Source organism: Spermophilus citellus (assembly GCF_964194105.1).
Source record: "Spermophilus citellus genome assembly, chromosome: 14".
In the NCBI taxonomy this organism is placed as follows: Eukaryota; Metazoa; Chordata; class Mammalia; order Rodentia; family Sciuridae; genus Spermophilus; species Spermophilus citellus.
The window spans coordinates 47,234,881-47,259,922 of NC_138194.1; the positions used below are offsets into that span (position 1 = coordinate 47,234,881).

The 25,042-nt window shown below is 35.1% G+C and overlaps 1 protein-coding gene across 1 annotated transcript; it reads right to left on the minus strand.

The window, feature by feature from the left end:
• Positions 1–21,936: 21,936 nt before the first annotated feature.
• On the minus strand, positions 21,937–24,428 carry LOC308633291 (N-alpha-acetyltransferase 50-like). Its single transcript, XM_081265862.1, has one exon. It carries the CDS (start codon positions 24,381–24,383, stop codon positions 23,829–23,831), a length of 555 nt encoding a protein of 184 aa, XP_081121988.1. The 5' UTR covers positions 24,384–24,428; the 3' UTR covers positions 21,937–23,828.
• Positions 24,429–25,042: the final 614 nt, after the last annotated feature.

The window sequence follows — 25,042 nt, forward strand, 5'->3', positions numbered from 1 at the left end:
ATCATTTGTATTCTTTAATGAGAGCCTTTCCCCTAAAGTGTTGAAGGAAATTCACAAACAGATAGATTTTGATGAGAGCAAAAACAAATTGGAATTGCCGACTTAGCAGATTTTCAAAAATTCAGCAGCTCAAGAATATACTGAATGTTTAATTCTAGACTGAGGAATACAGCCCTGAAAAATTGGTACCAATAGCACAAGTTTATTTTAAAACGGTTAAGAATGGGCTCATGAAGCAGGACTCCTCTCTCTTCCTGTCTCTCACTACTTGCTTGCTGAAGCAGGGAAAACTGGTTGAGTGATTATCAACTATATATACAAAGAAATTTAAAAAAAAGAGTATTCCAAACTGTAAGATATTTAATCAAATGCTTTGTTTTGTTTAGTTCAGGGCACTTCAACATTTTTAAGATTATGATTTCATAGCTATCACTTACCCTACAAAGAAAAAGGTTATATTAATGTTAACTAACTCATTGGCTCTTAAAGGAAAGTTGAACTCTTTGAATGAAAAAAACTGATATGTAAAACCTATCAATGATTTAATAAAACCAATAATAATTCATCAAGAGCTGCTACCCTTGTAAAACTGTAAAATATATCATTGAGTGAGAGAGGGAAAAGGAAGAGAGAGAGAAAAGTCTTTTAACTCTAATTTTTTGAACATTTAATTGAGTGTATATTTCATGAATAGGAATTTTTATTTTCTATTTATAAAATACAAACACATTTTTGGTTTTGTTTACTTTTTATTTCATTTTATTATTATTATTGTTTTGTTGTACCAGGTATTGAACCCAGGCAGTGGCGCTTAATCACTGAGCCACATCCCAGCCTTTATTTTTTTATTTTGGACAGGGTCTTGCTAAATTGCTTAGGGTCTCCATAAATTGATGAGGCTGGCTTTGAATTCATCCTGCCTCAGCCTCCTGAGGCTCTGAGATTACAGGCCTGCCCCACTGAGCCCAGCTTTTTTTTTTTTTTTTTTTTTTTTTTGGTGATATTTAAATATTTTTACTCCAGCTAGTCTGCTATAACAAAATACCATAAACTGGGCAGCTTAAAAACAACAGAAACTTATTTCCCACATTTCTCAACCTTGGGAAGCTAAGATCATGGCACTAATTCATAGAGGGCACACTTTCTTGCTTGTTCTCACAAGAGGAAGGGAGAGGGAACTTTCTGGGGCCTCGTTTATAAGGGCACTAATAAAATTCATGAAGATTCAACCTTCGGTGCCTACCACTTCCCAGTGTCCTCACCCCTAATAATCACATTGGTGTGGTATTAGCATTTGCATTTCCGGTTTGCCGGTGGGCACATTCATTCAGACCATAACAAACACCCTTAAGATGTAAAATTAAAATTTGATCGCAGTGAGGCTCTAATTTCTCCACAAACAGAAAACATGTCTGCCTTAGGAATTATTACTAATGATTTTTGTTTTAATAACTACAGTCAGGGAATTTGTAATATATTTTTATATACTGTACTGCCAAAAATGCTGGAAAAAGAGGAACTGATGTTTTCAGCATATTTAAAAATATAGATGAGGAAATTTATTGCTTTTATATGAAACAGTTTTTTAGGTAATAGAAATGAATAATTTATTGTGAAATAACAATTCATTTTATAAATATAAAATTATTTTTATAAATTTCATTGTTGAAAATCAAAAATAAGTAGATTTTTTAAAATGTTAAATTATCATGAAATTAAAGTATTTCTAAACTATGATACTTTGTTTGAACTTTCTAAATAAAAACTGAGAAAAAAATAATTGAAATGGAGTGTTTCAATTAATTATCAGAAGTGATTTTTTAATTTTAGATACTGATAATATCTTTTATATGGTGATTTAATTTAATTTATATGGAGTCTAACACTAGTTGCTAGAGGTCAAGGAAAAATTTAAAATTAGCATATCTTTAAATAATTGCAGAATTGGATGACAATAGAAGAGACAATTCTCACATTTATGCTTTTATTGTGTAGTTTTGCTTGCCTTTTGGTTTTGTCACAGTAACTAAAATATACCACCTAAATTGATTTAATCTCTGTATGTGGATCCTTTGGCACACAAATTGTGAACCTAGATGTTTTAATTGCTGGTACCTTCTGTTCATATTTAAAATTTCCATGAAATTTCTATATCATGAGGACTGGCAAATTTTATTTTTATAGTTTTCTACTATTTTATTTTATTTTTACTATTATCTGGTGTATGCATGTATCATGCAAAAGACAAATTGCATTTAAGGTTTGTAATGTAAACTTGTAACCCTGTTTCCTGGGACTCCTCTTTTTACCATGTTCTCTTCTGCCATAATAGCATTCAAATACTGGAGCTGTTTTGTCTGGTATTTTTTTCTTCATAATTTAAAAACACGTTTATATCATACCTTTTTCTCTTTTTAAGTTTCAGACCTTACCTGCTAACTTTCTACAATGACAGAACCCACCCACATCTTTTCACTTCTTTTTTCTGTCTTTGGTGCTGGTAATTGCCTTTTGTATACCCGGCAAGCGCTCTACCACAGAGCTATGCCCCAGCTTCAATATTTTTTAAAATACATATTTTAATTTACATTAGAAGTTACTATTTAAATTATTTCAAACCATCTTTTTTTTTTTAAGAGAGAGTGAGAGAGGAGAGAGAGAGAGAGAGAGAATTTTTTAATATTTATTTTTTAGTTCTTGGCGGACACAACATCTTTGTTGGTATGTGGTGCTGAGGATCGAACCGGGCCCCGCACGCATGCCAGGCGAGCGCGCTACCGCTTGAGCCACATCCCCAGCCCTCAAACCATCTTTTAAAATACAAAAAACCAGTTTTAATATCTCTTTTAATAGAGTATAGGAGATACATTCTAATTTCATAGAGTGAGAGGAGAAGAAACAGTCCTCACTGAGTCAGAAGAAAACAAAGACAACACATTGAGTGTATTCATACTGTCATTGAATGCAATTTGACTACCATTTCAGCATACTAATCTCAGAGTCTAATTTTGAGGAAATCCAACCTCAAACAATATAGATCATTCATTTGTATATCATTAAAAATAGTTTAATAATGCAGTTCATCAAAATATGAATTTTGTGTCATCAAAAAATCAAATTAGTAAAAATCAGCTTTATGAAGTATAGATTACACTGCCATCAGAATTCCAATTTATAAAGTAACACAATGAGAAACATTTAGGCCAAAATGCTGAAAAACTATGAAACAGTCCTGATTATAATTCATTTCCAGGAAAACTACAGTATCAAGGATAGATGAAGGAGGGAAAAACATAGATATTGAGTATGGATGAGCCTCACCTACAGATGTTTGCAAATAGCAATTAACATGGAAAAGTTGGCTGGACCTGAGTTTGGTTAGAAGAAAATATTGTAGTTAAGGATTTCATAATGGAAGAGTCCCACATAACAAATGTCTAGCTTCATTCTTTGCACAGGTTATTTATTCTGCCTTCTCCTTTTCTTTGATCTACTGACTTGCTTCTACTGGTCCTTCAAGATTTCAGTTAATGTGTCACACTCAACCCTTCTGTGAATCTTTCTACAAGCTTCTCATCGTCTTTTTTCCTGCCACACCATTTGTTCCACTTACTTCTATTTATAGTGTTTATTTCTTTGTTGTTGTTTAATGCAAATTACAGTAAATCCCAGGTGAGCAGGGATCACAGTGGATGCATTTCCGAATTTCCAAGATGAAAAGAGTTCCCAGCAATAATTAAATGAGCAATTGTGATTTCTAAATGAGATGATAGTCATAATTTAAAATTATATTTCATTAGTAAAGATCAACAAAAAATACGATGAATTGTTTTTAGATAATTATATCTATTTTAATTATATAATGTATTTGTCATGTTATTTTTTGTAAATGAAAATAAAAATAGTTAAAAATGACTCAATTTTTTAGTAGTTGAAATGTTCTCACTAATTCATGTCTGTTACTTATTTTTTAAGATATACCACAGTTTATTTAACCATTCACCTATTGTAAACATTTCATAATTTTACAATCCATTTTGAGTTAATTTTTGTTTAACATGTGAGGATTAGTTTGTTTTATTTTGTTTTGTTTTAATAAGACATGGTATATTTTAGAGAAGGAACCATGTGCTGCTGAGAAGAAAGTATATTTGCTCATTGATGGATGAAACATTCTATATATGTCTGTTAAGTCTAAGTTATTGATTGTATTATTTAGTTCTATAGTTTCCTTATTTAGTTTTTGTTTAGAAGATCTGTCCAATAGTGAGAGAGGTGTGTTAAAGTCACCCAATATTATTATTATTTTTTTTTAAAGAGAGAGTGAGAGAGGAGAGAGAGAGAGAGAGAGAGAGAGAGAGAGAGAGAGAGAGAATTTTTAATATTTATTTTTTTAGTTCTCGGCAGACACAACATCTTTGTTGGTATGTGGTGCTGAGGATCGAACCCGGGCCGCACGCATGCCAGGCGAGCGCGCTACCACTTGAGCCACATCCCCAGCCCCAACACCCAATATTATTGTACTGTGGTCTATTTGACTCTTGACATTGAGAAAGGTTTGTTTGATGTACATAGTTGCTCCATTGTTTGGAGAATACATATTTATAATTGTTATTTACTGCTTATATATACTTCCCTTAAGAAGTATGAAATGTCCTTCTTTGTCTCTTCTGATTAACTTTGATTTGAAGTTTACTTCATCTGAAATGAGAATGGATTGTTTACGTAATCCACATGAGTGATAAGTTTTTCCCTTCCTTTCACCTTCAGCCTGTGGATTTCTTTGCCCATGAAGTGAGTCTCCTGAAGATAGCATATTGTTGGGTCTTGCTTTTTAATCCAAATAACATTCAAGGTTATTATTGAGATATGATTTGTATTCTCTGTCATTTTGATTTACTTTTGGTTTTTGATTTGTTTTACTTTCTCATTTGGTTGAATGTCACTTTAGTGTAGATCCTCCCTTTGCTGGTTTTCACTTTTTTTTTTTCATTTCATCCTCATGGAATATTTTGTTGAGAGTGCTCTGTAGTGTAGGCTTTCTTGTTGTGAATTCTTTGTTTAATCATGGAATGTTTTAATTTCATGTTCAAATCTGAAACTTAATTTTCTGGATATAAAATTCTTGGTTGGCATCCATGGTTTTTCAAAGCTTGAAATATATTATTCCAGGACCTCCTAGCTTTGAAGGTCTGGGCTGAGAAATCAGTTGAGATCCGAACTGGTTTCCCCCTATATGTAAATTGATTTTTTTTTCTCTCACAGCTTTTAAGATTTTACCTTTATTTTCTGTGTTAGTCATTCTCATTATAATGTGTCTTGGTGTGAGTCTGCTGTATTTTTTTTTAATTTTGGTGTCCTGTAAGCCTCTTGTAATTTGATCTTCCATTCCATTATTTAGATTTGGGAAATTTTCTGTTATTTATGTTATTGAAAATATTTTGCATTCTTTTGGTTTATATCTCTGTTCCTTCATCTATTCTGATAACTCTTAAATTTGGTCTTTTCATGTTAATCCATAATTTTTGGATGTTCTATTCATAGCTTCTTATCATCTCCTTCGCATATTCAACTCTACTTTCAAGGTTATATATTTTATCTTCATTTTCTGATGTTCTGTCTTCCAAGTGGTCTAATATGTTGGTGATGCTTTCCATTGAATTATTAATTGGGTTTACTGATTCCTTCATTTCGAGGATTTCTGTGTTTTTTTCTTCTTCTTCACAATCTCTAACTCTTTATTGAAGTGGTCTTTCACTTCATGTATTTTTTCCTTTGGTTTCATTCCTTATACTATCCTTACTATACTTACTATGGTAACCTTACTATATTATCCTTTACTTCATAAATCAGCTCAACTATATGCAATCTGAACTCCTTCGTGGATATTTCTTCTACTGTTTGATCAGTGGCTTATGTTGTTGAAGCATCTTGGTTTGTTTAGAATGCTTTATTCCCTTGTTTTTTCATGTTGTTGGTGTGTTTTCCCACCTAAAAGTATGGATCTAAGGCAGGATAAGTTCTGTTAACCTTAGCGTCCATGAAGGTTTCCAACATTTTGCCTTTACTGGTAAGACTAATATCAAAAGCACCCAGTGAACAAGATACATAGCCTGAAACTAACAGCTCCCACTAAGGCATCTACTGCTTTCTCGCATTGAACCAAAATGATGAGTTCAATAACTATCTATAGTATAAACAGAAAATTTGTTAAAATGATTTAGAATTTCAAATGGGATGAGAGAACAGAGGTAGTGTAGTATGCAATATTCACAAGGGAGGAAGAGAGAAGCTAGAAATAAAAATTCACAGGAAGAGTGGTAGAGTAGACAACAGAGATTGACTATTGGTTGGAGAAAAGTTGGAAAGAAAATAAACAAGAGAGGGAAGAATACGAACAGAGGAAAAATTAAAAACATAAGAATACAATAGAAATGCAAAACACCAATCATATATCATTGTCCTCCACACACTGATGCATAAAAAACATCCTGTTCCAAATATGGTAGAGAGATTAGTGAATCAAAAAATAAAATAAGTCTTTCTGGAAAGTTGAACTGTCTCTGTCAGTGTTCAACAGTTTCTCAGCCCTGTCTGTCTCTGACATCTCTTGAGATTACCAAACCTAGATTAGCTCTTGCAAACCCAGTCTCTATCCCCCTGATCTGGGCTTCAGATACCTCAGGCTCGGCCACGCTGCAGTCCCGAGATCTCAGTGCTGTTCTTACTTGCAGAGAGACCACCAGAAATACACTCATGCAAAGGAGCAACTCCCAGATGCAGCAGCAAGACAAGAGCCACCAGCACTCTCAGCAGGAGGCCCCCAGGGGCCTCCAAACCTGCAGGCACCTCAACACTGGACCTGCATGTCCCAGCTGGAGTCCCCAGACAGAGGCTTTCATGGTGGTAGACCTGCTGGCAACCAGGCCCTACCTGGTGTCACAAAATGGGTGCAACAACATGCAACCAAATCTAGAGTCTCCCCGAAGCAGTCCTCTAGGCTGTGGTAACTGTGGTAGTGGTGGTGTTTGGGTGGTTGTTGGCAGCAGGCGGTTGTGGCTGCAGCTGTGGGGGCAGCATGTCATGGTGATCTCCAGGGGTCAGCAGCAGTGTCCTCTTCAGTTGCAGGGCAGCAGTTTCTTCTGTGGCAGTAGCATCCAGAAAGAAGACCTCCAGGCGATCTCAGGCTTGCAGCAGCGGAATCAGAGGCAGCAGTAATGACAGCAGTGGCACAAGCGTAGGTTGATTGACATAAGACCTCAGGTTCAGCAGCAGCGACCACAGAGGTACCCAGGGAATTCTCATATGATGTAACTGAAGCCGTGCCTAGAAAAGAGAAGTCACTCCCAGCTCGCAGTGACTTCTGTGGCAGCCCAGAAAGAAGACCTCTAGGCGATCTCAGGCTGGCAGCAGCGGAATCAGAGACAGAATTCTATCTCTTACTTATTTTTGATTTCAACTTCTGTTCTCTTTTTTAGAATATAAATTTTATAAAAGTGTATCTTGCAACACAGTATTATAGTTTTATATGGCAAAAGCAGCATTAAAATAAGAAGTGATTTTATTTAACTTTCTTCTTACAGTATATCAGACATTTTCACGTTCATTTAATCTGAAATATCATTCACACTTGTCATTCTCCTGCCTGTATTAGACATTAGAATCACAGGTAGCTTAATAAATGCTAGTTTGATGTTGTCTATTTATTTTACTTTTTAAAAAACTTATGGAAGGGCTGGGGATGTGGCTCAAGGGGTAGCGCGCTCGCCTGGCATGCGTGCGGCCCGGGTTCGATCCTCAGCACCACATACCAACAAAGATGTTGTGTCCGCCGAGAACTAAAAAATAAATATTAAAAAAAATTCTCTCTCTCTCTCTCTTTAAAAAAAAAAAAAAACTTATGGAATAACAAAGATTTAGTACAGTGATAATGTAGAAAAAAATTAAAACCTATTTGCCCTAATATAATAACAGTAAAAGAAATGAATTAAGTTAATTATAAGTCATTTTTATTTATAAATCATCATTATGCTTGCACTATATAAGAATTCAACGTAAATACAAAGATTTAGTGAACAGTTAAGTGGCAGATAAATAGGATCAGAAGTGCCTTTCAAAACCCATAGTGGTGTTTATTTAGAAAAACTCTGATTTTTGTCTAGAGTTGAACTGTTTTGTCTAAAGAATGAAGTTTTGTGTTGTACTGATGGTGGTAATGCTGAGGATCAAACCCAGGGCCACGACCATTAAAGAAAAGACATTCATGACATCACAAGATACACAACTGGATATTTCAGTAGCATAAAATATTATGTTACTGTATCCCCATAGAATTGCCTCTATATTTCTTGGCAGATTCTTCCAATAAATCATAGTAGTTCTAGAATAAAAAATGAAAACAAGAGGAATTTTAATATAAGCATCATTAATACTTCACAAATATTTATTTTGTACATGCTATGGTCAAGAAATGCATTAAGTAGGATGTGCTCAGAAGCACAAAGATAAATGACATATTTTTGTTTTGTAGGTGTTTGAAATCTAGTGAGAAAGATTGACACTTTATTAATATTCATATTAGAGAATACAGAAAATGTTAGGACACAGGGTACCTTAGAATTTAAGAATTCAGTCTTAGCCTAGATTTAAATGTGGATTCCAGTTTGCAACACCTGAAAAGGTCTTCAGAAGTTCTTCCAGAGTATAAACTTCAGAGCAAAGTAGAACAAAACAAACAAACAAAGGATTATTTACAGTACTACCATCAGTTATGCTGTTATTAGGGTGAATGGATAAAGTTTGTAAAATGTGCTTTTCATGGAATATGTTAGTCAGTAAGCATTAAAGAAAAGAAATTGTCATTATTATTAAAGAGACAAACAATGAAACCTGAGAGCAAGATCAATTATTTTTGAGTATGCATACTGAGATGCTTAATAGAGGATATACTATTTGAGTTATGATTATAAATAGCATTTGGATATTGACAATATTGGAAAGAATTGGGAAATATATTTTTGATTGAGGGAAATAAAACCAAAGACATGGAGAATGTGATATTTGAGGAAAATTGTGAATAGACTGCAATCAATTCATGGGGAAAATATTTTCAAAAATAAGATATCAATAAGAGGACAGCTGCAGAACCATGAGAATGAAGCTGTAATAGTTACAGAGATTAATCACAGATGAAACTATGACTTCAAGATCAATTTAAAAAATCTACTAATAGAAAAGGCACATTACAATGTAGGAATAACATCTTAAAATTTATTTTAATATTGCATGAGAAGTATTTATCTTCATGGCTACATTTGATTGAAATAAGTTATCAAAATCATGATCAAATGCAAATTTTCCATAGTTGTCTTGTTTGTTTTTACTTGTATGTATTCTTTCCATTTGTTTCTCAGAACATATTTGGCAGGAATTTCTATTTCAAATATCATTTTGAAACATGCCATTTATGGTAAATCATCTTACTAATGCACTGAGGTAAATTTTAAGAGCTTGGACTAACAAATCCATTTTTTACCAGTTAAATAAATTATTGAATTATATTCATCATTAAAAAAGTGATTCTTATAATTTGATACTGATCATAGTTTAAATATATAAAATAATTCCTTAAACAAGTTACATAGATTTCATAAGGTACTCTAATATATGGCACTGCTATTTTGATAGTTGAGTTAAGCCTTGCAATAGGTACCTAAACTACCCAAAGAATGACTGACCAAAAGCTTATAAAACTGACTATAAACATCATAACTATTGAACCGTGAAGTGAAAAACAAATAAGTTGTGTAACATCTATCATCTATCTATCTATCTATCTATCTACCTATCTATCTATATCTATTTTTTTTCTTTTTTTGTACCAGAGATCGAACTCAGGGGTGCTTAGCCACTGAGCCATATCCCTAGCTCTTTGTATTTTTTATTTTGAGATAGGATCTTGCCAAGGGGCAAGATTGCTTAGGGCCTTGCGAAGCTCCTGAGGCTGACTCTGAACTTGGGATTCTCTTACCTCAGCCTTCTGAGCAGCTGGGATTTCAGGTGTGCACCATCATGCCCAGTTGCAGCATGAGTTTTTTTTTTTTTAATTTGTAATTAATAATTTAAAAGGGAACATGCCACATGTACTTCCATTTTTGGTTAAATAAGAAAAGCCTGATTGGAAAGGCAAGGCTAGAGATCAAGGAAGTGGTTAATTCTTGTGTAGGAACTAATGACATTCCTGAAACAGGTAGCAAGAATCACTTCAAGGACACAAGCCAGGGGTTCAAATTTCATGTGGCAATACTTAAGATACAGACAGTCTGTGTGATATGATCTGTATTCTTGCTGCTCTAAGTGCCATAAATAATTACACAGGTGCAATTTCAAGAGTGCTATAAATGAGAATAACTCTGATTCTTACAGGTTGGGAATTTTCTGTAATTGCAGAAAGCTCAAAGTGCTTGTCTTACATGGATTTTGATATCTGGCCAAGTATTCACAGCAATTCACTCTGGGGCCAAGACTGTTTCCTGACTCCCAGGTAGATTTCAGATAAGATCAGATGCAGAGAGAGAATGGCCTTCTCTGGAAAACTATTTCAAAAATTGAGAAAATCATTTCTTGAAATGTGTGTTGTGTATTTGAACAGAAAAAAAATTAGTGGCAATATATTTTTAAAATGCTTATGTTTGCTTAAATTACATTTTCATTTACAATTCATCAGTGAAAATACTTTGGTTTGTTTAAATACATGTTATGAAAGAGGTAGTTGTGGATTTTCCTTTAATTGTTTAACACAACAAAATACTTTGGCAACCTATAAAATTGGACTAAGATGTTTAGTTAGAATTAGAAATGTTCTATTGGAAATTTAGATTTACGTATCATAAGGAAACCTAAATGATTTTGGCATTTCAAATTGTTTCTCATTAGTCAGAGTGCAGTGTAAATTTCATGCCCCACCAAGCCCTACCTAAAATACACATTCTCTCTCCAACCTCATCATTTCCCTTTGGACCCCCTTCATCCACTCTCATCGTCACCATCCTCATCCTCATTTTCATTATCCTCATTACTATGTTGCTTATTGGAATTCAAGGTTTTGACCTTATGTTTTTTTCCTCCTGCTTAGAATAATATTCATATGGTGAACACATTGTAACAGCTCATGTTACAACTCTTCAGACACCTCTTCAGGGAGACTTTACTGGCTCTTTCTTGAATCAATTTTCTTTCTTCTTTCTTTTGCTCCTTCCTTTCTTTCTCTCCTTCCTTCCTTCTCTCCATCCCTCACCCCTTCTTCCTTCCTTCCTTCCTTCCTTCCTTCCTTCCTTCCTTCCTTCCTTCTTTTTATCCTTCCCTCTCATTCCTTTCTTCCTTCCTTCTCTCTCCCTGCCTCCCCCCCCTTTCTTTCTTTTCTCTCTTGTTGTTTTGGTGCTGAAATTGAATAGAGAGCCCCTCTCATGCTTAGCATGCATTCTACCACTGAGCTGTACCCTAGTCTTTTGTTTCTTTCTCTCTCTCTCTCTCTCTTTTTTCATAACTGCCAAATTATATGGTAGTTTATGGAATTGAAAGCCAAAGGAAATATAAATTGTCATCTCTTCTTTGAAATTTCTTCTTGCAACAAAGTTTGACCTAACCAGAAATAGATATGGAGGCAGGGGATGTAATCATTGTGAAAAACATTAGAGCACTCTGTTCATAACAAGGCCTGCCCTCAACAGAAACTGTTCTACCAGAGTCAAACCTAGTGAAATTTTATCAGTATCTAATTGACCTGGTAGAAGAGAATACTCAGTTCCAGTTTGCTCTGGGTTTCCATGTGTGGGGAATGGAAATATTCAACTCTAGCTTTTTCAAGCAATCCTTGAAAAGAGTGGGGATTAAGAAGCATTTGTGAAATTCATAGTCCAATGTCATAAGCTTACTATAAAACTAAGAACTAATCATAGAACTATAGAAATATCCCTCTGACATTTCTGCTACTATTTACTATAGTTTTAGATCCAATAAAGCATTTGGATGCTTTCAATGAAATATTTCAGGTCATTGTAACAGGCAAAAACACAGTTTGACTAGGTAGACCAAGCAACAGAACCACAGATAGGTCAGAGATGTTGGGAGGAATAGAGTTTGATTTACAACAACTATGACTAATATGCTAAATGTTCTAATGAAAACAGTAGACAATATACAAGAACATTTGAATGATATAAGATCAGTGGTAGAAATTTTAAGAAAGAATTACTGAATATACAAAAACAATATAACAGAAAAGAAAAATGCCTCTGATGGGCTCCATAGTATATGGGCATGGTTGAGGAAAGAATCTTTGAGCAAAGACTCGTCAGTCGCAATACCGAGTAACTAAACTGAAAAACAAAGAGAAAAAAGACTGAAGAACAAAGCAAGATAATATAAGAGCATATGAAAGAATAATGAGACAATTACATGAAATGTAGCATGTATATTAAAGGAATAACAAAAGAAGAAGAGACAAAGGAGCAGAAGAATTATTCGATGTAATCATGACAGAATTTCCCCCAAATTAATGTCAAGTACCAAAGAACAGACTGAGAAAGCTCAGAAAATTTCAACCAGGAAAAATGCCAAGAGAACTATACCTAGGCTTTTTATATTTAAACTAAAGAAGACCAAAAATAAAGGGGAAAAAAAAAAAGAAACCTTCCAAAAAGCCATTTTACTAACAGAGGAGCAAAGATAAATTTTACATATGACTGCCCAGAAGCCATGCAAACAAGAAAGGGGTATAGAGATATTTCAAATGTTGACAGAAATGAAATCCTCATTAATTTAGAATTTGTATCTTACAAAGTTACTGTTCAAAAAGAGAAAGATAAATACACACTCAAACAAAATTTGAGAGAATGCATTGTCTGTTGGCCTTCCTTGAAAGAAATATTGAAAGTTCTTCAGATAAAGGAAAAGTAACATGGGTCAGAAATTGGGGGCCTACATAAAGGAAGGAATTAGAGAAGGAATAAAAGAAAAAAAAGAAAAAAAATTTTTTTAAATTACAAAGCTGAGACACAGATTTACTTGAACTTTAATGTTTTTGCTCAGTAAGGAAGGAAGTAAATACCAAATTTAATAATAAAGGAGATTTCACCTGCCTTTCAGTGGCATAGCTCCTAGAGAATCTGAAGGGAATTTTTCATTTGCAATTCTCTGTTTCAGGGGTACTGTATCTTTTTGAGTATCTGATAATCCTTAATGTGATTTTAATGCATAAAGGGTTATCTTATAAATTTCATTTTTCCTTAAGTCTGATTTTAAAGCTTAATTTTCAAACAAGATGCAATGGATTGTATAATTTACAAAATGTTCAATATAAATTTATTTTTGTCCATAATATCTATACAATTTTATATAGCTTACACAAATGAGCTCATCCTTAGTGGGTTGTTGTTGTTGTTTTCCTCATACCAGTGATTGAACCAAGAAGCACTTAACCACTGAACCAGAGTTTTTTTGTTTTTACTTTGAGACAGTATCACTAAGATGCTTAAGGCCTTGTTAAATTCCTGAGGCTGGCTTTGAACTTGTGATCCTCCTGTCTCAGCCTTCTAAGTCTCTGGGATTACAGGTGTGAGCCACCATGCCCAGCTGAGCTGGTGTTTTTTAAAGGATATTTAGATCAAATTCCTTGTGGGCAGAAATACTTTCTTGTTCAGTCTTATATAACTACTACTTAATGTAGTGTTTGGCAGATGTTCAATGACTATTTGCTAAATAATAAATAACTGCCAGCATATACCAGTAACTTTGAATAAAGTGCTACAGTTTGCAGCATTTCAAATGGTCATATCTACCTGCTTTATAAGCACATCTTCAGGTAGAAGAAAACAGTGTATTTTGGTTTTCAAATTCTGTGCCTGTTTGGGTAGAAGTTGACCCAAACATGAATGAAAAGAACACAAGGACACTATGCTTGGGAGGGAAAAAAATGAAAGCGGATAGGTCCATTAATTGTGGGGAAGAAATGGGTGGATATTAAGAAGTGGAGCAATGTGGAAGGTCTGATGCAGTACAGACTTTGATAGTAGCTGTTAATAATAAACGTAAATGTTGTCTGGTGGCTGATGCTGTTATTGGATGGGATATATAGCAGCAGGGGTGAGAAAAGAGAGAATGACTTTATGTCTCCATAGTCCCTGCTTTTACAGGAGAATAGGATGACAATAATAAAATACTTCTGGAGGCTGGAAATTGAGATCAAGACACCAGCATGATTGGGCCCTGGAAGGACCAATTCTCAGAGTTGCAGATGCTAATTTCTTATGTCTCCTTACATAATGGAAAGAGAAAATAGGTTTCTTTTATTTCTTCTTATTTTTAATCAATTTTTAAGTACATGAAAATGAAAATATAACTTAACTTGTGAGATGAGAAGAAACAGTACTTAGAAGGAAATTTGTGGCACTGAACACACATATTAGAAAACAATAAAGACCAATCTGGCCATACTACCCAAAGCACTATACAGATTCAGTGCAATTTCAACTAAAATCTTAACATCATTCCTTATAGAAGTAGAGAAAGCAATTATGGAATTTATTTGGAAAAATAAGAGACCCAGAATAGCCAAAGCAATTCTTAGCAAGAAGAGTGAATCAGGAGGCATCACAACACCAGACTTTAAACTATACTACAGAGCAATAGTAACAAAAGTGGAATGGTATCGGCACCAAAATAGACATGTAGACCAATGGTACAGAGTAGAAGACACAGAGACAAACCCACATAAATATATTTATCTCATACTAGACAAAGATTCCAAAAACATACATTGGAGAAAAGATAGCCTCTTCAACAAATGGTGCTGGGAAAACTAAAAATCCCTATGCAGCAAAATGAAACTAAGCTCCTATCTCTCATTATGCACAAAGCTCAACTCAAAGTGGATCAAGGACCTAGGAATTAGACCAGGGACCCTGTGCCTAATAGAAGAAAAAGTAGGCCCAATTCTTCATCATGTCAGATTAGGCCCCAACTTCTTTAACAAGACTCCTAAAGCACAAGAAATTAAAAAAAAAAAAAAACACGAATAAATACATGGGATGAATTCAAACTAAAAAGCTTCTTCTCAGCAACAGAAACAATCAATGAGTTGAAGGAGAGCCTACATTTGAGGAGCAAATTTTTGCCACATGTATGTCAGATAGAGCACTAATCTCCAGGATATATGAAGAACTCAAAAAAGTTTAACAGCAAAGAAACAACCTAATAAGTAAATGGGCTAAGGAACTGAACAGACACTTCCCAGAAGAAATACAATTGATTGACAAACATATGAAAAAATGTTCAACATCTCTAGTAATCAGAGAAATGCAAAGCAAAACTACTCTAAGATTTCATCTCACTCCAGTCAGAATGGCAGTCATCAAGAATACAAGCAACAGTAAGAGTTGGCAAGGATGTGGTGGAAAAGGCAAAGGCACAATCATACACTGCTGGTGGGACTGCAAATTGGTGCAGACAATATGGAAACCATACTGCTTATGGAGATTTCTTAGAAAACCTGGAATGGAACCACCATTTGATCCAGCTGTCCTACTCCTCAGTCTATACCCTAAAGATTTAAAAACAGCATACTATAGTAATGCAGCCACTTAAATGTTTATAGCAGCACAATTCACAATTGCTAAACTGAGGAAGCAACTTACATGACCTTCAATAGATGAATGGATAAAGAAACTGTGGTATATATACACAATGGAATATTACTTAGCATTAAAAGAGAATAAAATTATGGCATTTGCAGGTAAATGGATGGAATTAGAGAATATTATACTAAGTGAAATATGCCAATCTCAAAAAAAAAAAAAAACAGGGCCCAATGTTTTCTCTGATAAATTGATGCTAATCCATATGGTGGAAGAGGTGTGTGGGATAAGTAGAGGAACTTTGGATGAGGCAAAGGGGAGGGGAGGAGGTGTCAAAGGGGTAGAAAAGACAGTGGAATGAGACAGACATCATTACCCTAGGCAAATGTATGATTACATAGATGGTGTGACTCTACTCCATGCCCAACTAGGGAAGTGAAAAATTCTGCTCCATTTGTGTAGAATGAATCAAAGAGCTTTCTACTGTTATGTATAACTGATTAGAAGAAAGAAAGAAAGAAAGAAAGAAAGAAAGAAAGAAAGAAAGAAAGAAAGAAAGAAAGAAAGGAAGAAAGAAAAAAAGATCAGCTTGGTATGTTGGCACATGTCTGTAGTCCCAGCAAGTCTGAAAGCTGAGGCAGGAGGATGCAAGTTCAAAGGCTTACTTAGTAACTTAGTGAGGTTCCTAAACAACTTAGCAAGACCTTATCTCAAATTAAAATAAATAAATAAATAAAAGGGTTGAGGACTATCTCAGTGGTAAAGCACCCCTGGGTTTAATTGTCAGTACCAAGAAAAAAATCAGAATCAATATAGGCTTCTACCTTTAAAAAGTAGGAAAACTATTAAATAAAAGTGAAGAGAAGAAATAACAAAAATTTGGTAATAATCCATGAAATTGAAAGAGGATAGAAAATGTCTATCTCACTGGGGTGCAGTGGCACAAGCCAGTAATTCTAGTGATTAGGAATTCTGAGGCAGGAGGATTTCAAGTTCAAAGCCAGCCTCAGCAACTTAGCAAGGCCCTAAGCAACTTAGTGATACCCTGTCTCAAACTGAAAAATTTAAAAAGAGGTTTGGGATGTGGCTAAATGGTTAATTGTCCCTGTGTTCAATCCCTGGTACAAAACTAAAAACAGACATACAAACAAAAAATCCTAAAAAACACATAAAGAACATGCCTATATTGCTGTAAAGGGAGTGCGATGATTTGGGTGAGGTCTCAGAAGATGAGAAGACTGGGAAACTAACTACTGAGAGACTGTTTAAGTGATGGTGACCAGAAAGCTGATCAAAAGTGTGACAGTAATGGCCATGCAGAGGTGGTATTAGATGGAAACGAGGACTATTCTATTGAAAGTTGAAGCCAAGGTCACACTTGTTACACCATTGCAAATAATCTTGCTGCATTGTATTTATGTTCTAAGAACTTTATGGAAGACAGAATTTTAAAGCAATTATACTCTTTGACATAGGAAATATCTAAACAGCAAAGCATTCAGGTACTGCATAGGTGCTTTTGGACTTTTCAGTGCCACCTTGGAGCAAATAGGAGGAGAATTCTGATAGCTGGAAAAATTTACTGTCCAGCTGCGAAAGAGCAAAGAAAAAGCGTAAGAAAAAGAAAGGGAAAAAGACAGGCTCAGCAACCACTACCTAAAGAGAATAGCCCAGATAAACGGGATCCAAATTAGCTAGACCCTGTCTCTACATAAAATAGTTGTAAAAACGGGCTGGGGATGTGGCTCAAGCGGTAGCGCGCTCGCCTGGCATGCGTGCGGCCTGGGTTCGATCCTCAGCACCACATACAAAGATGTTGTGTCTGCCGAAAACTAAAAAAAAAAAATATATATATATATATATATATATATATATATATATATATATATATATATAAATGGTGGCACTTCTTCATTTGCATGAACTCTTTATAAAAAAAATAGTTGTAAAAAGGGTTGGGAGTGTAGCTCAGTGGTTAAGTGATCCTGGGTTCAATCCCTGGTACCAAAAATAAGTATCCAAGTGCTGTGCAAAAGGTCAATGAAGAAAGGTCTTGAGAGCATCTCAAAAAGCTGTGAAGGCTCCTCTCTCCTCCCATTACAGGTTCAGAGACTTTTGAGGACAGAATGGATTAAGGAAATGAGCCTGGGGTTATCTCCATAGGCTTGCTGTTTCTGGCCATCTTGGGATTTTGCTTTCTGCTTTCTGGTGAAGTGCTTGACAGTTACTCCAGCCACAGTTCAAATGAGCCCAGCAAAAGCTCATGGCATTGCTCTGAAGGGAGCAAGAGGCAGACCTTGGAAGTGTTCTTTCTGCAAGTGTGCAAGATGAAATAGCTATGTGGTGGTGGTGGCTTTTCACCAATTTCTCAAAGGAATGCCTGTGAAGTCAGGCAGAAACTCTTCATAGGATCAGAACAGCCACAGAAATGCTCCATTAGAATGCCTAGCTGAGCTGTGGGAGCAGGCATGTAAGACCATGTTTTCTGCATATCTCTATTTTGTGGTATACAGCATGAATGCTAACACTTAATGATAAAAATATTAGCTTTAAAACGTGTTTTTTAATTTTTAAATGTTGTTATTTTGTCATTTTTCCCCAAAATAAATGTTGCTTTTCAATATGGGGTAATATAAAACCTTGATATGATTTTCTTCTGGCATCTGTTGTCATTCAACTACAATTAATTTTACAAAGATACATTTACTTATTGTGTTATGGAATATACACACAAATAGGAAACCTTGTTTTTACAAATGCAAAAATATTTTTAAAAAAACTTCTTAAAGCTAATTAAAACCAATATTGAAAATCAAATTAAAGCACCACTAGTCTTTGCTCTTGCATTAATTATATGGAAAATGTACTCTAAGGAATTTAGGAAATGTAGCAAGCTTTTGCTAAAGTCTAATGTTTCAGAAATTCATTTAATAGTTACTCTCTCCTTTCCTGACATAGGCTTGTATTTTTCAAAAGAGCATACTTTAAGAAAGCACAATGCACAAAATACCACATCAGGTCACCTTTCAGTGTTAGCAGTTTCATCCCATGTGTACAGTGTGCTTATGAAAGTTGCACCAAAATTCTTGGAGGTGAGTACTCCAACTACCAAAACCCTGGAAGCACCTAAAAGCACAATAAAACAGGTTTTCATGGATTAAGGGAAATCGAAAAAACAAAAACCAAAAAACTCTAGTCTTTGAGTTTGGCAGTCTTTCAATTTGGAAGGACTTTGCCACTTCCAAGTGCAGTCTGTGTTGCTGAATGACAACTAATGCAAAATAAAATTAAGAAGCAATGATAGTGTAATATTTGAAGTTACACTAAAGTTGAAATTATATCTGAGTGATAAAACTAGAGCTGTAAATAAGGGAAAATTATTCTTAATAATATACTCTAAAATATATTTTTTAAGTTCATAGTTAGCAGATATTCTTTTTCAACTAGTTATGAGTGTCCTTAGTACTATTTTTCATGTTCCCAAGTATATTTCTTAAATCTTCTATAAATTTCTCTTTTTTACTGATGTCCAGTTTTCACTTTCAGATCTTGTAATTTCATCAGTGAATGAGATATACAGTCATACACGACGTTCCTACTGAAAGTTGACATGTATTCTAGATCCTCTGAAGCTCCATAGACGTTTCCAAGCTCTTTATTAGTCTCTAAGACAGCATGAGTTTATTTCCTTAAAATATAGAACATGTTGAATTTTGAAATAAGATACATGAAAAATTAATATTTGGATATAAAAATGAGCTATTTAAAATGAAATATTTAAACCCCTAAACAGAAATTTTAATATAATGGTGTAAAAACAAAAAGTCAATGACCTTTCTTAGACAAAATGGAAAATTAGAATGAAAATATAATTCTAGATGAACATTCCAAAAAGTTCTGTCGCATATTATGGAGAACATCCCCTTCAAATTCTGCGACCAATTATTTCTTCCTCATTGTCTGGTTTATAGACACTACAAGTGTTAACACTTGGTTTCCCAGGTTTATCGGATGAAGATGCAGGAGCACAGAGATTAAGAAAGGCTGTGTCCTGATGACACCATTTAGCAACTCTGGGACTGCCTGCTTCTGGACTCCTTATGTGAAACAATACTTAAAACAAAACACCCCAACTGCGCTGTTTAAGAAAACAAAAAGCAGATGTAGAAAAATTTAAGAGTTCTATATAAGTTATAGTCATCAGAGTAGAATAAAGACATTTTTAAATATAAGACAATGCACAAATTTATGTTCCATGCATTAATTCTTGGGATGCTACAGAAGGCAAATGAGATGGTTAATACAGAAAGTGAATGATGAGACACTATAGCAAACAGGGACCTGACATCTACACTGCTTAATGTTGAAGTCTAGAGGATCATAACCAAAAGCCAGCTACAGAAAACTGTGCAGCAAATTTTGATAATATCATCAGTCCCCTATTAACAGATTTTGATGTGAGTTCTTCAATTTCTTTCTCCAATTCTGTACACCTCAATTTAGCTTTCTGTAATAGCATCATTTACTTCTTGGCAAACTTGATGAGAACTTCCCTGGGCAATGTTTCCAGCTGAAAGATGTTTCCAACTTGTTCTCACTCACATTTCCATGCCAAAAAAAGAAATGTCTTTCCACCCTTTAGGCAGCCTTCTGGTCAAACATTCTCTTTACCTTAGATGTACTGGTCCCATGGTGAGGACATCCCATCCTGAACAGGATCCTGCACACCACATGCCTGAACCCAAGACACTCAGTGCTTCCATCTGAGGCCTACTCTGTTTCCAAGTTATTTTTTTATTTTTAATTACTTTCATTTTTTAAATACCTGATAGCAGAATGCATCACACTTCTTATTACACATATAGAGCATAATTTTTCATATCTCTGTATATAAAGTATGTTGACACCAATTCATGTCTTCATACATGTACTTTGGATAATGATGTCCATCACATTCCACCATCATTGCTAACCCCCTGCCTCCTCCCACCCCTCTGCCATATCTAGAGTTCCTCTATTCCTCCCATGTTCCCTCTCCCTTCCCCACAATGAGTGAGTCACCTTATATCAGAGAAAACATTCGCCATTTTTTGAGGGAGATTGGCTAACTTCACTTAGCATTATCTTCTCCAACTGCATCCGTTTACCTGCAAATGCTATGATTTTATTCTCTTTTATTGCTGAGTAATATTCCATTGTGTATATATGCCACAATTTTTAATCCATTCATCTACTGAAGGGCATTTAGGTTGGCTCCACAGTTTAGCTATTGTGAATTGTACTGCTATAAACATTGATGTGGCTGTGTCACTGTAGTATGCTGTTTTTAAGTCCTTTGGATATAGACCGAGGAGAGGGATAGCTGGGTCAAATGGTGGTTCCATTCCAAGTTTTCCAAGGAATCTCCATAGTGCTTTCCAGATTGGCTGCACCAGTTCACAGTCTCACCAGCAATGAGTGTGCCTTTTCCCCCACATCCTCGCCAACACGTATTGTTGTTTGTCTTCATGATAGCTGCCATTCTGACTGGAGTAAGATGGTATCTTAGAGTAGTTTGATTTGTATTTTTCTAATTGCTACAGATGATGAGCATTTTTTCATATATTTTTTAATTGATTAAATATCCTCTTCTGAGAAGTGTCTGTTTATGTCCTTGGCCCATTTATTGATTGAGTTATTTGTTTTTGTTTTTGTTTTTTGTTGTTTTTTGGTATTTAGTTTTTTTTTTTTTTTAGTTCTTTATATACCCTAGAGATTAGTGCTCTATCTGATGTGTGAGGGGTAAAAATTTCCTTCCAAGATATAGGCTCTCTATTCATCTCATATATTGTTTCTTTTGCTGAGAAGAAACTTTTTAGTTTGAGTTCATCCATTTATTGATTCTTGGTTTAAATTCTTATGCTATAGGAGTCTTATTAAGGAAGTTGGAGCCTAATCCCATATGATGAAGATTAGGGCCTACTTTTTCTTCTATTAGATGAGAGTCTCTACTTTAATTCCTAGATCCTTGATCCACTTTTTTTTTTCTCAATTCAAACTTTAATATTTTTCCCTCTTTAAATAACAAGTACTTAATTGTCGTGAGGCAGCTATTCGGTTTTTGATAACCACATATAGGGATACATTCATAGGACTGCTTAGAAAGTCCAGGTGAAATGGATATAGAAATAGAGGCAGTGTCATCTCAGAAAACTCAGTTATATATCAAAATCTATTTTGATATCTGGAAGTTTACAAAAAGGCTGAATTCTTCACACTAATTACACTTCCTGTAACTCAAGCACTCTTTTCTTGTCAAGAGCAAGCTGAATCTTATCCACAAAGGTAAAGGTGCTTAATGCTAAACTTTTCTTCTAAGCCTACATTTGGATTGTTTAAGGAATTGATAATGAAGAAAACAGTGTGGTCTTTCTACATTTTTACTAATTTAAGATTAGAACACTAAAAATTCATTCACCAGCCATCTTCCTTTCTTATATTTTTCTTGGCACTCAAGACTATGGAAGCCTATTTTACTTTGTACTCTCACACTTACAAATAAAAACTTAAGGATATAAAGTGTATACATTCTATAAAATAATATTGTCATTTAACCTATTTGGACATGAGACTTTTATACCAGAATTTTACATGAGGATCAATATTATGAATCAAACTTCCTTAAAGTCAAATGACAGAAAACTCAAGCCCTGTGCATTGTTTGTAAAGTCTAATGAGAGCATTTCTAGAACCATCACTACTGACAAACCAAAAAATTCTAAATATTGAAGATGGGGCAATGGGAGTAAAACATAAGTATTTCAGATTTCTCTCGTAAAGTTATCAACCTGTTAAAGCCACTCTCTACGTGTCAGAAAATGTTCTGACAAAAACCAGTCTGTCAGTAGAGGAGGTCACAGTGATATCTGCATTATTAATACTTTATGCTTCTATCTTTCTTAGAAGCAATTTGTTTAACAATTCCCCTTATCCCAAATCCTTAAACTCAATATTGTAGAGTATAAGCAAATCTGGGATGTTCTCCAACAGATAAGCAATAGCATAGCTATGTTATTCTCAAAAATACTGTTTAGATATTTTTTCCTATACAATCAAATGTTCAGTGGCCACACTTTCAATTAACAACCTGCATTAGTTGACATTAAATGCATTTATTGTGCCACAGTCCATCTAGGCTTCCTTTTAGGTATTTTTTTAAATATGTTTACGAGAAAACACCTGCTTTAGGTTGATTTAGGGATACTGACCTATAAGGACATCAACTCCACTTTTAATGTTAGACTATTATTGGGTTTGCTGAAGGAAAAATGTTGGGGGAAAAAAAAAGATCACAACAAAGCTCTTTAGGTCAGTTAAAGGCCATATCTCTAGCTGGGAGAATAAAAAAAAGCTTTTTTCACCAGCTCATACTCTAAAAACTAATGACTCCAATATTAATAGCAAGAAAAACAAATCTTCTAATAACCAGAGCTCACTCATTAGCAAAAAAGCAGTTTAACTCAAATGCTTTCAGATCAAAATATAACACAACCTACCCAAACTGCCTCATCCATCAGTTGGGAGAAAAATTGCTTTAAAAACCTAAATAAACTTGATATTTCTTACGCAGATAAAAATGGTCCAACTCCTGAGAAAGTGCTCAGAAGGACTAAAGGTGAAGTGAAGGCAATGTCTAGGGATTAACATCCCACAAATAGTTTTTAAGAACCTAGAGTACCACAAACACACTAAACTTGTCTATGAATTACAGAACAAGATATTGCTGCTGCTTCTTTTTATCTTTAGAAATAAACAATATCTGTAGGCTCTGCCCTTCAATGTGAAAGGAGGAAATAAGGAAAAAAAAATTGAAATCATCTGACACCCAAATTTTGGGACCATACATTTTAACTGTGAAACTAAACAGATCTACCTTCTCCTTCTTTCAAGACAACCACCGTACACACACACACACACACCAAAAAAAAAAAAAAAGAAAAGAAAAACAAAGAGAGGGAGAAAAAGAAAAACTAAAACAATCCAAACATGATTATTTTTGAAAGTATTAAAACTTCTAGAGGAAGAAAAGAAATGAGGAAAAAAAAGGAACAAGGAGGGAGGAAAACTTAGGAAAGGCGGGGGACAGGGGCAGGGAATCAATGGGCCTCTCTTTTATTTGGCGACAAGCAAGTGCAAGAAAGTTCATTTGTAATTTGTTCAGTTGTCTGTTTTCTGCGCATCTGCATTCTGACCAGAAGGGACTTTGAGGTTTTTCTGAAGCACATGAGCATCTGCAGGCTCTATCCTCTTATAGTAGTTCTTCTTTGTCTCAATAATCTCAAAGCCAAACTTCCTGTAGAAGTCAATTGCTGACTCATTGCTGATCTGAACGTGCAGATAGATGTTGTCAAAAGTGCCATCTTTTTCACAGATGTTTAGGACGTGATTTAACATTTTAGTTCCTATTCCTAGCCTTCTGTAAGGTGCAAGACATCCTAGTGTCATGATGTAAAGTCTCTTTTGATTTTGTGAATGATCCACCCTGCAGCATACTGCACCTACAGTAATATCATTGAAATAGGCAAGTTTTGCTAGCTCGCCAACCTCCAGCACATCCTTGTAGAACTTGTCATTGTAGCTGACTGGAAAAATGACCTGGTTCAATCTCTTCAACTGTTTAATATTGTGTGGTGTTACATCTCCCAACTCCATCTGGCCTTTCATCTTCCCCGCCTGCTGAGGCCGTCTTACCACCGCTATCAACGCCCTCATCCTTGCCGCCCTGAGCTCTTGGCGCCCTCAGCTCAGGCCACTCAACCCCACAAGCCGGCCTCCTCACCTAGGGCACAGAGCTAAAGGGGTGACGGAGGCCGCCAAAGTCGAGGGCGGGGGTGTCTCCAGCAGCCACGCTGGTGCCGCCGCTTCTTCACACTGTGCACTCAGGGCACTCAGCTCCCACCCACCGGCGCCAGCCAGACCCGCAGCAGCGCAGTGCCCTTGATCCACTTTGAGTTGAGTTTTGTGCACAGTGAAAATTAGGGGTTTAATTTCATTTTGTTGCATATGGATTTCTAGTTTTCCCAGCACCATTAGTTGAAGAGGCTATCTTTTCTCCAATGCATGTTTTTGGTGCCTTTGTCTAATATAAGATAATTGTAATTTTGTGGGTTAGTCTCTGTGTCCTGTGTTCTGTACCATTGGTCTACCAGTCTATTTTGGTGCCAATACCATGCTGTTTTTGTTACTATTGCTCTGTAGTATAGTTTAAATTCTGGTATAGTGATGCCATCTGCTTCACTCTTCCTGCTAAGGATTGCTTTAACTATTCTGGGTCTCTTATTTTTCCGGATGAATTTCATGATTGCTTTTTCTATTTATATGTGAAATGCCATTGGGATTTTGACCAGAATTGCATTAAATCTGTATAGTGT

What these genes read in the sequence shown, in the direction of transcription:
- LOC308633291 (XM_081265862.1), bottom strand. Translation starts at nt 24,383, where the DNA reads ATGAGGGCGTTGATAGCGGTGGTAAGACGGCCTCAGCAGGCGGGGAAG.